General features: G+C 35.6%; 1 protein-coding gene across 1 annotated transcript in view; it reads right to left on the reverse strand.

Annotated features, from left to right (window-relative positions):
• Positions 1–667: 667 nt before the first annotated feature.
• The window catches only part of GABRA4 (gamma-aminobutyric acid type A receptor subunit alpha4), a 64,251-nt gene continuing 51,048 nt past the window's right edge, over positions 668–13,870 (reverse strand). Inside the window, exon 9 of the mRNA XM_004419030.3 lies at positions 668–4,228. Coding sequence (XP_004419087.2) covers positions 3,695–4,228 — 534 coding nt within the window. The 3' untranslated portion in view covers positions 668–3,694. The remainder of the gene's footprint in view (positions 4,229–13,870) is intronic.

A 13,870-nucleotide genomic window follows, 5' to 3' on the forward strand; every position in this document is an offset into this window, starting at 1 on the left:
CCTGTAAAGAAAATAACCAGTTTCGTTTATCTACACATGACTAAAAATCAGCACAGTATCCAACATTGAGCAGGAACCCATTTAGTAAAGATGAATAAAACCAGAAAAGAGAAATAACCAAAATTCTTTAGTCTTTAAAGAATAAAATCTCCCATGGGGAAGAAAATATCTAATCTAAATGCAGAGCTATTGTTTTCTTTTTTTAAGATAAAGAAACCTTAGTTTGAGGCAAGTCATGAACTTAAAGTAATTAAGCAGTGGAACTAAAATCAAGTGCTTTTCCCCATAAACATTTATTTGTGGTACGAAGTATTGAGTGTATCTATTCCAAGATTATGCTTGTATTTAGTCTACTATGAGAATCAGAGAATATTAAAATTGAAAGAAATCTTAGATATTATTTAATCTCCCCTTCCTCTTATAAATAAGTGATAAGCCTAGAGAGGTTAGGGGACTCATCTAAAACCACAATAGGGTCAGAACTCAAAATCAGTTCACCAGTTTCTCCATTTGGTGCTTTTCCACTGGAGGTTATTCACACATCTAGAAGAGGGGACCATTGGAAAACAAGAGAGTGGACAGTGGGGATTTTTTTCTAGGCCAGGCAGAATTGACCAGTTCATGGGTAAAATAAACCACAAACAAATTTTTTTATGTATTGCTTGAAACATGGTCACTGCTAAGGTGAGGTGAGTGAAAAATGACCTTTCAAAGTTCATTCCAGCCCTGTGCTTTTATCTTTGTCACTAACTTCTCTATGATTCATTTCCATTTGTAAAAGAGAGTGATTCTACTCTCTGCCTACTCTAATTCAAGATATGTGAGGTCCAATTAAAAATATATATTATTCAAATACTCTGTATATGCACAAATGCAAGTCATTTTTAACTGTCGATTAATCATGTAAATATATTATTATACCTAGTCATGCCTGGATGAAATTAGAAATAATTAAGCAGCAGTAAGTGGCCAACGTGGAGTTGAAAGCTAGAGTATAGATACTTGTACTGAATAAAACAATTCTGAATTTCATCTTTAAAGATAGAGACATATAAAGGTACCATTCTCAGCCAGAATTCTTCCTCTTCACAAATTGCCAGGACCTTGGTCTCTCCTGACTCTGGTGAGATTTTTTAATGCTGAAAAGTAACTGGTTCCTTATAAAAGTGTTTTGTTTAATGTAGCTCTGAGTTAGTGGAATGATAGAAATGATGACCAAAATAAAAAATTTAGCCTTGAATTAATTTAATGGAATTCAGTTAGGGAAAACAAACTATGCATTATTAACATTGTGTGCAAATGAAATAATTCCTTTTTTTACTAATGATTATACTTTCCTGTCAATTTAGTCTTCAACTTAACAATTAAGAATCCTTGGTTTATTTTATCCTTTCTCTTTGTTTGGCCACCTGATTTATTTTAAAAACTTCTTCATATACAAAGGTAAGAAAAAAACTGTAAGTTTACCTGGATGTTGGTCTACAAATTTAAAATCATTTATTTTATCACTTTAAAATCTGTAAAATTTATAGGAGAATTTCTTTTAAAAAAAGGAAGCCAATGCAATATTCTTAAGAATAGGCCAATAGATAAGCAAGGAGTATGTTCCTTACCAAATAAATAAGGTCATTTCATTGGAATAATGAACAGTTATAGTTTCCAACCACAATTTCAAGCATTGTCCTCAAGGCTAGAAATCTACTCACATTCATGAAATAATTTATGATAAGCTTTCTTGTACAAGTACTCTTTATTAAATACATAGATACATACAAATTTTACTGGGCCCTATATTACTGGCATCAATTTGTAAATGAGTGATTTGGATTGGATGATTTCTAAAGCCTCTTTCAGCCTTAAAATTGTTAATGATTCTAGGAAATACCTAAAGAGATAGCCAAGAAGGAATTCTCAGATGACTCACAATTGGCATTTGCACATTTTACAATTCTCGTAAACAACCATTTCAAGGCAATGCAATAACTGAAAAATTAATGCCACTTAATTAATATCATTTCTTTTCTAAGAAATAAGAGATCCTGTTTGCAAGGTGGTCATTTCTAACAAATTGTTTCCCAAAACATCCAGAACACATTAATTCACACAACCCAAATCAGGAAGAGAGAAGTACAGAAGAAAAATCTGGAAGCAACACAACAAAAAACTGGACCTAGATATAGCGGCATAAGACAGCTGCAAGAAATTCAATTAAATTGTTAAGCCTGCCTAATGAAAAAGAAAAGTCAGGATGTGAAAATCCTGAGAAATTGCATAACAGAGTCAGCTGCTTCCTACCCCTTGGCTATGATTTTTTTTTTTTTTTTACTCCATTCCTTTGCTGCTCTTTTAATTTTAAAAAATTCATCTTAGTTATGAAACTGTACAAAAACTCCCCCCCAAATAAACACAAAACTACCCAGAAATACAGAACTATGGACACGAAAAATCCCCAGAAGGTTAGCATTTCACCAGCTAATATAGATCTCTGTTGGAAAAAGCATCTAAAAGGCCTTGTATTGAGTTCCTAATTCTGATGATTCTGTGATTCTGATCAAATTCTATTCTGTGATTCCATCAAATTTGAGACAGGTAATCTATAAGGTCTGACAGTGCCCAGATTTCTCCTTTTAGGTATGAAGTACTTTTCATGTAGAGAAAAATCTGTAACACATTTACATTACATTTTGAAGTCAATTGCTGCAGTTGTGCTAAAGTATACTTGTCTCAAATGTGGCTATGTGAACAATATATTTGTTATCCTCTATCAATATAGTAGAAACAAATATTTTGAATATGTTGTCAGACTCTAAATAAATTTCCTCCGTTAAAGAATGCAATGTCCTCTTCTAGTTTATGGTTTGTTAGCATGCGTTGGCTGTTATACAATTTAAGTAATATTGTAGGTAAAGGTGAAAGAGCTTTCCGAGAGAGACAGTGTCTAGCATAGTGCCTGGAACACAGTAGGCTCTGAATAACTATATGTTGAAAGAATACATAACTGAATGAACTACTATCAAAAAGAATTCACACAATGAGTTATACTTTGGCTCAAAGCACAAATTTTCAAGTCAACTGTTAAGTCCTGTTTGGCCAACATATGACAGGCAACACATTTTCCCTGGTCTCTGTCTTTGTTTTTGAAGCAGCAGAGGTTTCACTCTATTGGTCAGTATTTGTTTTGTTCCATTTTCCTTTGAAAAATGTTTCATGTAACAGGGAAAGTCCTTTTCTTGCAGAGACTAAGAGAATCTCCAAAAGTCACCACATATCATATCCGATAAACAACTCTGATTAAGGGCAGTGCCACTGGGAAATTTAGGGTGGCTGATTGATATTCATAGTGTATATGAAAAAATGTCATAGTCTGTTTTCAAATTTCAATGCATAAATATGCACCGAGTGTCTCTAACAGCCCTATTTCTCTTGTCCCAACATTTCAGGATGGTCTGTGTTCTGTCTAATTTGAATGCTGAATTGATTCTATTTAAATCATCTTTCTGAAATGAAAGATGGCTCACTTTGTCTTCACCGAGGAATTAATTAACTCTCCCAACAACTGGCTGGAATGTTTTAAATGGAAAAATTACACAGAATTTTTATTTTAGTAAAGAATAATTGTTTATCTTTAAAAACATTTAAAAAGACATTCTGCATTAAGTTCATCATCTTTTAGGAAACTACTATAGCAACAAAATTACATTAGGCTTTCTGATTTTTCCATAGTGTCCTTCGATAAATAAACAACCCAATAGACCATGTTAAACGCCCCGAAAGTTACTGGAAAGAGAATGCGGGCATATTTGTCTATTTTACTTGTGCCAGATCCAGAAGGTGGTGGAGCTGAGGGAGGAGTAGTGGCTGACAACTTCCCAGAAGCCCCTCTGGTATTAACTGTGGTCTTAATTCGCTCCAGTCTTGATCCAAATACGCAGTGGGTAGAAGCAGATGCAACTGAAGCTGGTCGAGGCACATACCCAGTTCCACTAGGAGTAGAAGAAGAAGCAGATGGAGGGGCTCTCGCAGCAGATATAGTTTCAGCTGCATTTGCATGGCTGAACGGGTTTGGACTGCAAGCTAAGTAAGACTGTGGCATGGCTTCAGAGGATCGTTGAACAACTGTGGAAGATTTGCTCGAATGGTTTCCCACCTCGGTTCTGCTACCAACATCGGATTCAGAGTGAACCAGGGCATTTGTTCTTTTTCTCATGTTCAGATTGGCATTTATGTTCTGGAAAGGTATATTAAAAAATTATATTTGTTATGTAATTTTATGTTGATTTATACAAAATTTAAAGGGATCAAATAATTAAAATTAGTTGTTTCCATAAAATAAACCTTTATTAATATGCTATAGCCACTCAGCTTGATGTAAAAACTTAAAAATAACTAACTAGAAAAAAAAAACCATGTATATATTTGAAACTCTGAATCAATAGCATTCTATTTTAAAATAATATCCATTCTTATAAATAATTAAAATTTAAATCTATAGAAAGAAAATTAGGCTTTTAGGACTATAGACTAGAGTTATACTTGATTTTATTTTAGGAGATGAATGATGATAGCTATACAACTTCCTTGTTAAGTTTTATTATAGATAATATTCTGTGATATGTTGCATACATTTCAATGAGTTTTGTATATGTTTGTTTTATAAACAGGAAGAACTATACCTACTCTCGTGCACAGAATAAGAGCAATAATAATCATCCATAAGTGCATGACATTCCTTAAAAAAAAGAAAAAAAGAAACTCCAAAAGTTTTAATTTCCAAATCCCTAGTACTTATTTTCATAATCTTACATAGGCAATCATACACATTATTATAAAATCTAGAAATCCTAATGCAGTTTAGTTTTTCACCACAATTAACAATGAAAATACAAAGTAAAATTAATTTTAAATAAAATGTTGTATTAGACATATAAACAGCATCACCATTTTGTTGCATTAATATCTGAGTTCAAACTATTTCCTAATAAAGAGTGTTTAAATCAAAATGGAATTCACTATTTTCCATCAAATTATTTTATGCGTAGAACAAGACTATATTTAAATACAGATGCATGGTAAACATTAAAATTAATTCTCCTTAAATTTTGACAGGCATGATAAATAACTGTATAGCCAACTATAGCTTGCCCATACTAATGAAGGAAAGCAATTGCTCAAATGACTCCCAAAATAGTAATGTCTGTCTTTAGAATTACTATGATTTTTTGCAACAATTTTTCCCCCTTAATTATGTTTATTTTAAGTTATATTAAGGGTATATTGTAATTACTTTCTATACCTTCTCCCCCTGCCATTTCATAAAATAAATGGTGAGTGAGGAGATGGAGAAATACAGGAGAACAAGAGGAAGAAGAACAGCTCACAAGTGGGTGATTAGAAGGAGCCAGTCTATAAGGAATTTCACAGATAATATTATATACAATTAATGAGCAGTCACTTTACAGAAAATGGTTATTCTACTAATATAACCTGTTTTCAATACCACCCTACTCATCAAACAGGTTGAAAGTGTTCAATTTATATCTCATGTACAGCCATGCGTTGCTTAATGATGGGAATACATTCTAAGAAATGCATCATTAGGCAATTTTGTGGTCATATGAACTTCCTGGTGTGTACATACACAAACCTAGATGGTACAGCCTACTACACACCTAGGCTATATGGTACTAATCTTAAGGGACCACCATTGTATATGCAATCTGTCATTGACCAAAACATTGTTATGCGGCGCATGACTGTACTTGTGAATTATGACTTCAAGTTCGCTGAGTAGAGAAAGGAAAAAAGCCTCACAAAATGCAGAGCCAAAGCAGGATCTGAGAGGTTTAGAAAGTATTCTTCATGTCAGCCTGGAGTATTCTTCTAAGCAGGTTGCAGATGAACTCATGAGAAACTGTAGTCTAACATATGGCACCTAATTTTGGTGGAGACAATTGAAACCAAAATTGACATCAACCTAAAAGCTAACGGTACCATTATTTATCCTGCACTTTTCTTCTACAAAGCACATTGTAAACATCACTTAATTAATTCTTGTATATTGAGTCCCTTTTTACAGAAAGGGATAACGGTTAATTGATTAGCATTAATTCTAAAATGTTATACACATGGTGAAGTATATAAAGAAGGATAAAGTATATAAACAACATTTAAAAAGCATAAACTATCATTGGCAAGATAATATGTGCATCCACATGTGATACAATAAAAATGTAACAAAAAGTAAAAAATAAGGAAGGGTCAAATTGTGGCAAAATGCTATATATACTAAGAAGAGAAGAGAAGAGAAGAGAGAAATAAAGGACCAATTGGACAAGGAGGAGAGAAATATATATTTTCAAATGTAATCTGATATTTGCATACTGCCTTCCTCCACCAAAAGTTAGGTTACCCAGAATCTTTAGAAATCCATATTTTTCATAAGATTAAATTCTAAGGATTGGAGACTTCCACTTTTAGCCAAAATGGAGTAACAGGAACTGAACTTACTCTCCTGCATGAAAATGAACCAAAACACTGGACAAAATATGTGAAACAACTGTTTTTTTGAAGACACTGGGCATTAGACAACATAGACCATAATCACTGAGAGAGAAGAAACAAACTTGAGAGAGTTTCCATGCTGTGGTGCAGGAAAGGAGAATCCAGGAGATGTGGTACAGGAAAGGAGAATCCTAAATTGAAGAGATGGAGCTGAGAATCTGGGGAAATCAAGGTGGCTAGAGTTCATAATAAAAAGTAACAAGTAAGCATATGCTGAAAAAGAGAGAATCCCAAAAATCTGAAGAGTCCCCATTGAGTATTTTGCTAAGCACATCAATTTATGAGTGTGATGTAACTACCCAAGGCCACAAAAAGAAGCACATGAAAGGATAGAAGAAACAGTACCCGGCACACACAGGAATAGTGCATGTTCTTACCAGCTAGACCGGAAAATCTCAACATTCACGTAGCATTTGGTAAAGTACTCAGAACGGCCTTGCCTCAGTAATATGGAATAACTAGCCCCAAACATTGCTCTAGTACTGCCTGATAAATTTTAAAAGTAATACCTGAAAGGATGAAACTAACTCGAAGTAACTTAACTGCACCTCAGAAGAAAGCCCAAGAACATTTATAGGACCCTGTCTTCTTTCCCTCTAGATCAGTATCCTTCTGGAACTTCCTGAAATCCCGACAGTGAATCACGTTCTATATGGTTGATTGAATAGAAAAATGGCACCAATTCACCCCCATGCCCTTTGTAATGTAAGTTTCCCATTCCTCTCTCATCAAGAGATGGAGTCTGTTTCCCCACAGGCTTCCTTATGACTTTCTTTGGCCAACAGTATGTGACGGAAGTGGTGGTGTGTCATTTCCAAGCCTTAGCCTTAAGAGTCCTTGCTTGCTTCCACTCTTTCTCAAAACACTGCCACCAACACTACAAGAACAAGCTTGGGCTAGCCTGCTGGAGAGATCTTTTGGAACAGAGCCAGTCATCCCAATGAGGCTATCCTAGATCACCCAATGGCTAGGTGACCACTAGACACATGTGTTTGTCCCAACTAAGAGATGAAGAACTGCCCAGCCAAGCCTGATCAAGACCAACAGAACTTCCCAGTTGACTCATAGACTTGAGAGCAAAAATAAACGTTTATTGTATGCCACTGAGGTTTTTTAGTTGCTTGTTATACAGCATTACTGTGCACTAGATAACGTATATAGACCAATTAAGTCAAGGGTCCTAACAGGAGGTATTGCCAAACTTCTTGTGAGGGGAAGTTCCTCAGACATCTTGGGATAATTAGAAGGCTGGCCTGCCCAGAATTCATTGAAGACCATTAGGGGGCCCTGTTGCCTAACTCCACACACTAACTGAAGGACCAAGATATTTTGCCCTTTATAATCCCATTCTTAAAGAATAACAATATTTTAAAACTGGGAGAGATTTCAGCGATCAACTTATTCCAGTACTTCATTTTATTGTAGAGGAAAATAAGAGCAGAAAGTTTACAACTGTCTGGAAGTCATACAGAGAGTTACTTAACTGAGTGTTCTGCCATGTCAGACACCCTCTTGATGCACAAATGTGGAGGAGGCATTAAAGAACTTAATAAACTACACTTACCTATTTCAGTCTGTCAAGTTTGTAATAGTCAAGTATATTGTTAAAAAAATTATTCAAGACTTGGACATCAGAAAGGAGCACAGCATGTCCTTTCAATGTCATAATGAAGCGTTGTTTAACAAGTCCACCCAAGGATTAAGTCTCTAGGCGAATTTACTCATTTGATTTTGCTATTTATTATTGGATTTGAGCCCAAACACTGTGAAGTTACATGTTAACTTGTAGATTCCTGTCCAGCAGAAAAGATAACCAAAGGTTATAGCTTTGTTGCCCTATAGGATATTACCCACTTCTGTATCTTACCTAGAAATCTTATTCTGGTATTCCTTTTCTCAAAAATTGCTACTTATGGTCATTTCTTAAAAAGATTTTGAGCCAGTTTTACCATGTATGCAGTTCTCTCATTAATTAATGAGTTGAACAAAACCTTGACATACATCCATTCCATATTTGAATAAGTCATGTTTTTGATGGTTTGAAAATTATATTCTGATGACATCTACTATTAGACAAGTTAGCAGTATCAAAGAAATGTAAGCATAGACTTGAAGAATATGCCTGGAAAAAGAAATGATTCCAAGCCAAAGAGATAGGGTCAGTGTAAAGTGATTGGAAAAAAGAATCAATGAAGCAGGAGATTTTATGAAAACGGAGGGAGCAGTCTGTAGTGCGCCCATAGGAGTACCATCTGAAAACAAAGATCAGATCTTTTTTATTCCGAATTTAAAAGACTTAGTGATCTTCCAGAGTATAAAGACTATCTTATTCATCATTGCAGGCTAATGCACACAGCAGGCACCTACTTCATTTTTTAATAAATTTCATTGAAATGGATATAGTATGGAATCAATTTTTCTTTTTCAAATTAAAGAGAAAGTGTCAAAAGCTTTTATCTGAGCTCCAGATTACTATTTCTTTGTTTATGGGGCAGATTTCCAGAATATTGCAGATAGCGCCCAAGGTGTATAAATTATCTTGACTCAATCCCAAGTCTGATTAAGAATGCCTAAGAAGTCTCAATACTCTTTATATAGCACATACATAAAGGAAAGCAGCATTAGACTGATTTGAGGGTTAAATGTTTGCTCTCTGCCAAGCAGCCAAATGATATAATTTATTTTGCACTGATGTCTCAAGGTCTACTATGTAAAAAGTAGTTGTCATTTTCCATGAGGAAAAACCACAAAAGGATTGAGAAATCTGCTGACCTACCTGGCACAGGACTCCCTAGGAATAATATTCACAAAGCCTTTGAGTTTTGGAACAACTAATGTGTCACTCATAGTGATGTTGTTAAGTTTTATACAGAGTGCAGAGACTTGAGTGGCTCCATCAGTATTCCGCAGACACACAGTGGTTACAAACAAGAATAGCACCGAAGTTTCATTTGAATTTTAAAAAATGATTTAGTTTGAAATCATTTTGTCATTAGTCACAATAGCCCGAAGCAAGGAAACTGGTGGGATAGAGATGCAAGGTGGCAGATTCAAACATTACCAACAAATTAAAGCAGCAACAGGCAAACAGGAGCAAATCCAGGCAATTCGTCAATCATGACTGTGATCTGACACAATTTCTAAAGAAGTATTATCGACTGCAAAAAGAAAATTCATCTCAACTCATTACTCTCGCAACAATGAGATAAAGTGACTAAGACGAGGTTTGCAGAATGCAAGCTACATTCATATTGCTTGCTTGAGAAGCTAACGAAGTTTAATAAAATGTAATTTAACCCTTCTAAATTAAAAATAAACAAGGCTAATAATGAACAGGTTTATCTTCTAGAATATCAATGAGTCACAAACAAAAAAAAAATCCAATAACGTAAAGACATTTATTCAAGGCCATTCCCACAGGGCTTCAGGGGTTAGCCACACATCTTATTTAATAAGGAAATAAACAAGTGTGGTAGAGCAGCTGAAACTAGACCCCAAGGTAATGATTTACTGAGGACTCTCAGTAGTGTTTTTAGAAAATGTTACTGCATAGAAATGAAAAACATCTCCTCCAAATAAACATGGTAAATATTTCATAAATGGTTACCAGGGGACTCTATCATACATTGAGCAACAAAATGTAGTAATGAAAATGCTGAGTTCCCTATTTATTGTATTGCATTTCCTCCCAATGTTAGCATTTAATTCCACGTTTGTATTTCCATATGCTATAGAAATATTACTTTCAATATCAGGCACTGGGATAAGAAATTTATGTCTTCAATTTGGAATTACCAGGGTACAAGATCTTAAAGAATTCATTCATTTTCTCTTTACGTATTTAGAAGTTGAAAATTTAAAATATTAAGATTTCTTGAAGATACACAATTTTGTGGCCAGTTTTGTTCCTTAGTGATTCCTGGTGCTCCTTTTTATTTGCCAGTGTTTTGTATATGAAATACATGGCTCTAGTAGAGGAAATCTCTTTCTCGGAGACTTCACTAGTCAGAACAGAAGTTCTCAGCTTGATCAGGCGAACTTGATCAGAATGCTACCTGGAATTGTTCCAGGAGATGTGTTCACCAACACTGCCAACATAACTCTGGAGAGGGTGAAAGGCGAAGCACACCCCGCTCTCTTCCTCCAAATGCAAACACTTGTTGGATGAATCTTTTCTTGCTCAATGATGAAAAGTAGCATTACAGTCATTCTGAGCATTTATAAGAATAACCTGGGAGCTAGTTAAAAACGAGTCTCAGGCCCTATTTGCAGGAAGTCTTATTTATGCTATTGCCAGTCATCAGAGATCAGAAATTGGGAAACATTGGCTAAATAGTTAGGATTGTGGGTCTCCAAATCAGACAGACCTAGGCTCAAATAACGAATTTGCCATTTACTATAAGGCACTTAACACAGTATCCAATAGATCATAGGCATAAAATGAATATTATGTAGAAATAATCCAGCAGAAGGAATATAAAAAGATTCTGCCCCCAAAAGAAAAAGATATATCACTCATAAATGAATCATTACAGGAAACAAAATTTTAGAAGATATTTTCTATATTTCTATAAAAATATGGCCACCATTTCTAATAATCAGAAAGATAGAGGACCACTGAAGCAAAGGACAGCCTATGGTGAAGTCAGCCATGGAAAGGATATTCCTGGCTGAAATGAGAAATAAATACAAGGAAATACAAAATGAAATAGCAATATTAAAATACATATTGGACATAGTAAAGATGAGAATTAACACTAGAGTAAATCCACTAACTTATGGTGTAAGACAAATATGAAAAGCTCTTCTAGGAAAAAATAGCAATAGCAATAACAGCAACAATTGTTAACTTTTACTGAATAGTTCTTCTGTACCTGGCACTCAGCCAACATGCTTTTAACTAACCGGCTACCACAACCATATGTCATGCTTCATGTAGGAAAAACTACAGCCACGTGTATTTCAATGTCCAAAAAAGTAGTGGGTTATATAAAAAGGGCATCTCATATATTATTATATCAGATCTCTGGTCTCTCTCTGGGACTTTCCAACTCTCAGTGAAGTCTAGAAACTGGTAATCAGGGAAACAACAAAGACTGAAGGAACTGTTGTAATCCAACCTACAAGGTGATATTCACACCTCATTATGCTATGAAAAGACATACCCAGAGCATTGGCTCACAATTAGAACTTTGGTAACCCAGTTTGGCTGGCCCATTTTCTAAATATAATGGGATATTAAAAAGAATTGTATCCGTGGATATATTGGTCTGGCACTATAGTATCACTCTTTTTCTTTTATCTCATTTCAATTACAATAGTCAAAAGGTGCCAGCCCTGGTGGTCTAGTGGTTAATAACTGATGCTTTCACCACCACCTCCTGGGTTTGTTTCCTGGTCAGGGAATCACACCACCAGTCTATCGGTTGTCACACTGTGACGGCTGCGTATTGCTGTGATGCTGAAAGCTATGCTATCGGTATTTCAAATACCAGCAGGGTCACCCATGGTGGACAGGTTTCAGCAGAGCTTCCAGACTAAGACAGACTAGGAAGAAAGACCTAGTCACTCACTTCCAAAAAATTGGCCATGGAAACCCTATGAATAGCAGCTCGGCATTGTCTGATCCAGTGCCGGAGAGGATGGAGAAACAAGACTAGGCAGTGTTCTGCTCTGCTGTACACAGGGTCGCTAGGAGTTGGAATCAACTCCACAGCACTAACAACAACAAAGTCAAAAGGACTTTCTTCCACATTTAAATTGGAAGCAAGAAGTGGATCAACAAAGGGCCTCAGACTGGGGATAGTAGAAGACAACAAATGTCAAAGAAGGTAAAAAATTGAAACACTAAGAAGTTTTAATCATTTCTATGGATTGAATTGTGTCCTCTCAAAACTCACATGTTGAAGTCATAACCCCCCATGTGACTGTATCTGAGATAGGATCTTTAAGGAGGTGATTGAGGTTAAAGGAGGTCATAAGGATGGAACCCTGATCAGATAGAACCAGTATCCTTATAAAAGAGGAAAAGACACCACAGGGCTCTTTCTCTTGTGTCATATGAAGACACAGCAAGAAGAAGGCAGCTGTCTACAAGCCAGAAAGAGAGCTATCACCAGAAACCAAACCTGCGAGAACTTTGATCTTGGATTTTCTAGCCTCTAGAACTATGAGAAAATAAATTTCTGTTGTTTAAGCCATCCAATCTATATTATTATTATTATTTTGTGAGGAAGATCGGCCCTGAGCTAACATCCATGCCAATTCTCCTCGTTTTGCTGAGGAAGACCGGCTCTGAGCTAACATCTATTGCCAGTCCTCCTCCATTTTTTTCCCTTTTTCTCCCCAAAGCCCCAGTAGATAGTTGTACGTCATAGTTGCACATCCTTCTAGTTGCTGTATATGGGAAGCCGCCTCAGCATGGCTGGACAAGCGGTGCTTCGGTGCACGCCCAGGATCCAAACCCTGGCCTCCAGTAGCGGAGCACATACACTCAACCACTACGCCACGGGGCCGGCCCCCCAATCTATATTATTTTGTTATGGCAGGCTGAGCAGACTAAGACAATCATCTAACTTCAATAAAATAAAATTTAAGACATACATATTTTAAGATTTCTAAGCAGTGAATGTTAACTAACCTTCTCATGGAGAAAAAATAAACAAAACCTAAACAAACTTGCAGCTCTCTCTTTCCAGATATTTTCTTTGTTTCTAGTCTGTTCTCTCTTCTCCATTGAGTGAGTCTGCTTTTCTGATAACCCCAAATCCAAAGTAGAGTTAAGATACAAGATATGCAGAGAAATTGAGATGCTTTTGATAAGAGTTAAGTATTGATTTCTTTGTAATACTTCTACTTGTCCCTGATGAATGAAAATACTTTCATATCCACCAGGGGGCATCTACATCCTCTTATTAAACTGTCCAAGTTGCCTAGGTCTAAGATTCCTCCAGGATACCTCTTGAGTTCCTTTCAGCTTCTCTTCACCCAAATCAGAGGGATTCAGTTAATAGGGGCTTATTTAACTTTCTAGTTTGGACTTAGTCCAAATCCTTATTTAACTACCCAATATTTTCCCCTAAATATTTTTGCCTCGTTTCAGATTATGACTCTTACGTGAGATTGTGTGTGTTTGTGTGTGTTGTGGATTTCATGTATTTGTTTAAATACTGGAAAAGAGTCATTAATAACATAATTTATAACTTCTTTTTCACATTTTATATTAAGAAAATTTTTTTACTCCTTAAAAGTAGAGTTAATATCTGTAGATATCTAATAAACATTGCAAAAGAAATCTCACTAGGTTTTT

The sequence above is a fragment of the Ceratotherium simum genome, chromosome 8, assembly GCF_057802395.1.
Source record: "Ceratotherium simum simum isolate JZ-2026a chromosome 8, ASM5780239v1, whole genome shotgun sequence".
In the NCBI taxonomy this organism is placed as follows: Eukaryota; Metazoa; Chordata; class Mammalia; order Perissodactyla; family Rhinocerotidae; genus Ceratotherium; species Ceratotherium simum.